This window comes from Notolabrus celidotus, chromosome 13 (genome assembly GCF_009762535.1).
Source record: "Notolabrus celidotus isolate fNotCel1 chromosome 13, fNotCel1.pri, whole genome shotgun sequence".
NCBI lineage: Eukaryota > Metazoa > Chordata > Actinopteri > Labriformes > Labridae > Notolabrus > Notolabrus celidotus.
Window position 1 is genome coordinate 14,196,532 of NC_048284.1, and position 4,668 is coordinate 14,201,199.

Genomic DNA, 4,668 nt, shown 5'->3' on the forward strand with positions numbered 1-4,668 from the left:
TTTAAATATCACCTTGTTTTTATTTCACAGACATACACAGAGCGTTAGCAGCCCGCCTTCAGCTCCACTCCCACTACTTCACGACTCCTTCTGTCCTCCTCATCTTCTCACAAGCTCTTTTTTTTAGGATTGAGATGTTCCCCATCACCAGAGGCCCCCCCACTACCCCAGGGTGCTCAATCACAGGAGACACACCTTAGTCACAGGTGATTAAACCTTAGGGTGTTTATGAAGTCTCACGCCTGTCACCTCAGTTTATGACACTAAAAGAGGGCACATTTACTCTGCTGCGAGCAACAGATGAGGCTTTGCATGACTCAAGATTAAGGGCAGTAGAAGGCTTAAGCATAAATATTGACATTATTGCATTTATTTTTGTTGTTGTTGTTGCTTTGAAGCACCTTAAGAAGAATGGAACATCCCGGTGGGTACAGCAAAGTAAATGTGTCTCCGTCAGCCTGCTGGTTGGTGGTGACAGCACGTCACAGGCCTGCTACGTGAAAATAAATAATCTACAAAAAGGAAACCACTCCCCCTCCAACAAACACAGAGCTCTAAAAAAATGTACAAAGTCTTTGAAAATAAGTCAAAATGTTACTTAAAACTTCTTTCTCTATCTATTTACATACAGAAGTAATGTAGAACTGCAAAAAAGAAAGGTCAACAGCTTTTTAGAAATCATATGAGCCCTAAAAAGCTTCTAGTAAGTCTCAGCAAACGGAGCAAAGCTAACGCGTGAGACAAGCAGTCTCTCTCTCAGATTGTGTTCACATCCAGATTTACAGCCAGCAGCTCTTTGGTAACCAACACGATCCCTAAAAGACCCGGACAGGGAATTAAGCTTTCCTTTCTCAACTCACTTCTGGCTTTACATTTATATTCTCCAAAACACACAAGTCATGACATCATTGTTTATTAAACAATCTTTAAAACATAGTTTTCTAACTCACAAACAATGAAAAAAAAACTATGCACAGTGCAAAATCTCAACTAAAGTTCCATTTATGGAGGTTTTTTTGAGCCTTTTTATACTTTAGATTTGCTCTTTTGGGTGAGACTTAGTACACCCGTCTGCTGCTCATTCTTTGTCCATCACTATGTGGCAGCACTGAGCCCTCCGCACTTCCTCTGGACCACTGAACACACCAGCTCTGCAAACTGAGCAGCTCAAACCCCCTGGTGATTCCTGCAGCTATAGCCCACAATCTCACTGTTCTTGGGAGAACATTCAACGGCTGCTTGAAGCGAACACCTGCTAACCACAATGCTCTCAAACACATGATTGGGAGAGATGCAGAAGCTAGGGAGAAGCTAAGCTTTTACTTTTCACTCTGTCCAACTGCCTAGCTAGCAAAGCACCACAGCAGCAAGGTTAAGCAAACAACTTTTCAATTCCTTCAATTCACCTTAGTTTGCCATCTTGAACTCAAGTGTTCCTGCATGTTAGGGACAAGATTAAGTAAATAAGAAAACAGCAAACAAACTAAGAACACCAGGTGTAAAGGAAGGAAACACTATCCTTTAAACACAAAAGCTGAGTCACCAAACGAAGGAGAAAAAGAGAATTATGGGAGTTTAAAAAAAAAAAGCTGCAGCAGAACTCGTCCCCCCACTTCAGACTAAGTTCAACCTGGTCCATGTTTGGGCGTCCTCTGACCTCACATCAGGACCTGACATGTCTGCTCCTTCAGAGGCAGCACTGAGAGGGGGTGGAGCTCAGGAAGGTGTCTATGGAGGGCCTCATATTGGCTCCTCCTGCCCCTACCTGCTCATGATGAGTGTTCGGCTCCCTGACTTTCAGGGGTGTTGTTGCTCTCTAACTTCTGCTCTCTTCAGATAAAGTGCCATTGGAGTCCTGGAGAACAGGGAGAGTCTGATTGGTGGGTCCGGACAGACCATCTGCACTGTCTCCGTATTCGCTCTCAGCCAGCTCGCCCTCGCGCTCGCAGATCACCGTCATTGGGCTGCTGAGGATTCGGTTGCGAGCGTTGTACTTGCTGCTGGCAGCAGAGGGTGGCGTGCGCGAGCGTCCGTACTTGAACCCGCTCATCGAATACGTTGATGAGGTCGGGGAGGACAGAGACAAGGCCTCGTAGCGGTTCCACTCATCAGCTGCCCTTTTGCCTCGGCCGGGGGAGGCGAGAGGACTGAGAGGCGCTGTAGGGGAGGAGGGCGAGGCAGCAGAAGCGTCTAACGCTGACTCGGAGCGCGTTCTCTGCGAGCGAGGGTCAGTTGTGCGAAGCATTTCGGCTGCAGACATCCTGAAGCTGGTCTCGGAGCGGCTCCCCTTCTTCAGGAGCAGGGCCTTGAAGGGTGTCGCTGCTGGTAGAGGACTTGCGGAGGTTCCGCTGGATGGAGCTGGTCTGGCGGGGACTGGAGGAGGACACGGATGTTGGCGATGTGTTGGAAGGGGTGACGGGTGGAGACTGCGGCTGGCTCCCAGCCCGAGATTTGTCCTCGTCAGACTCCTTGCGACCCAGGACCTTTCGCTTTGACCTAGAGAGAGAGATATAGAAGTGAGCGTTAGGACACGTCTGTGTAAACTCTGTAGAGTGAGTGAAAGCTGGGTTACATACAGTTACAGAAATTGAGCTTAGCATTAGTTCAGGCAAGCTCGGCCCTCATCAGCTGCTCTTAACGCCAGCCACTATCAGCTGACAGTTTAGCAGATCAGCCGGCCTTCTCTTGCTTCTTCCCATGCAAACTGCTTTGCAAACCCATCTCCACCCCAGCTCCTCCTTTTCTGCTGTGTCTGATTTCACCAGTGTCATATGTATTCTCACTGAAGTCTGATCTGCTCTGTACTCCGATGGTCTTTGCTGATGCTCTCCCTGCTTTGGCATTTCTTGTATGCACATAAAAGAGAGGGGAGGTGTGCTCTCCCCACCTCAGGCTCCCTGCCCAGGGAGCTCCCAGAACAGAGCCATACTACCACATATAAGTTTGCAACTGTGCAATAATTATTTTGACAAGACTGGTCCTGAGTGAGTATTTCACTGTGACAGATGGAAGAGCAGCAAGAAGAAGTGGGGGCAGTTTTTCAGCAAACAATGGTGTTAAATCAAATGACTTTGATAATCATGAGGCTGCAGCATAAGGGATTTCATACAACGTAACAAAGAAGCCTGAGGTAGAGTGTTCCACCAGGCCTTTTTGATTTTTGCTTTTTCATCTATGACAAACACAGGAACAGAGACAAAAAGCTTGCACTTAAAAGACTTGGCCTACACGCCTCAAATCCTTGTCCCAAATTTGCCATATGTCAGCACTGCCCCCAGCATCATGCGTCACAGCTCGAGCCTTTAAGAAGTCAAACAATACGGAGAGAAAAAATAAAGGAGGGCGGCGAGTAGAGTGTTACACGTTTGTGTTAAAGAAATTAGTTTTTATAGGGGAAAGCTGCAGACGCTGCAACTCTGCGGAAAGCTCAAGACTCTGCACAGTGAAATTAATCAGAACACAAACTGGGAAAAGTGCCCAAAGCAGTTTTTTAATCACACAACAACGACAACGATGGTTCGGCCTCGTCTCAGCGGGGGTATCAGAGTGGTTGATTTACTAGCACTCAGCCTACATCGGCTATAACTCCTGCGCCGAAGCAAAGCGATGAAGCTGCGACTGGCAGAAAACAGGGAATTAAGGCTAGCAGGGGAACAGCCTTATTAATCCTGATGTACAAGGGGTGCAGTGTGGATTACAGTTGCTAATCCAAAGGTAGCATCGCTGCTGCAGCTGAAACAAGGCTTGCTAATTAAATGGAAGGGGCTACTTGCCACTCCGCACCTGTCTAGAAAAGATGCACCCACCCACTGCCATGCCCCCTCTGTGTGGGGAGGGAGAGAGGAGAAAGGGAGGGAGAAAGACATGAGAATACAGACTCTGTAAAAAAAAAAAAGGGGGGGGGAAGATTTGATATGTGAAGTAACGGGAGCAGTGAAGGACGCAGAGGGACAAAACCCTAATCCTCAGCTTAGATCTTCAGAGAGACTTTTTCCATAACCTGTTAGAGAACGGGTTTGTAAGATGATAGAAATCTGTTCTTGATAAGAAAGACCTCACAATTTAAGTCTGTGCCCTAATTTCAACCTCCATTGAGCATCGACCCTTCTGAAGCTCCCCATCATATTAGCACAATATTATGTAAGGGTGTTCTCACACCACGCAGACCTCCACACACCTAATTCAGACAAACCAGTCGTACGTCTCAGCTCATGAATTCCCAAACAACTGCATTGAGGAAGCTGGGATCCGTGGCTCAGGGGGAAACAAGACGTAATTTAAGAGACATCCTCAGAGGACGAGATCGATTTTTTGTTTTAGCCTGCTGTATCGAGGATCTCTCTGCAGACGGGTTGTATTTCCTGCTGCAGCTTGTAAAGGCATTTCAGTTAAGGTTTTCAACATTCTCTGTTTCATCAGAGAGGAGGAGGAGAGGAGGGGATGTGAAATGAAAAGAGACAACAAAACCCAAAAGGTAGTGAGAGTGAGAGGAGCTGAGTGAGAGAGAGGTTAAGGTGAGCAGCGTCCGAGCAAGAAAGTTGCAAGTCGCTGAATTTGAAGGCAGATTCATGATCGGAATGATCAAACAGTCGCTTGATATCGTCCGTCTGTGCATGTGATTCTGAGCACCATCAGGAGTCTGTTAACACTTCACCCACTTATAAAAAA

General features: G+C 47.0%; 1 protein-coding gene across 1 annotated transcript in view; it reads right to left on the bottom strand.

Annotated features, from left to right (window-relative positions):
• The window catches only part of LOC117824577 (NHS-like protein 1), a 144,168-nt gene continuing 139,500 nt past the window's right edge, over window positions 1–4,668 (bottom strand). Inside the window, 3 exon segments of the mRNA XM_034700110.1 lie at window positions 1–2,311; window positions 2,313–2,496; window positions 3,784–3,877. Coding sequence (XP_034556001.1) covers window positions 1,817–2,311; window positions 2,313–2,496; window positions 3,784–3,877 — 773 coding nt within the window. The 3' untranslated portion in view covers window positions 1–1,816.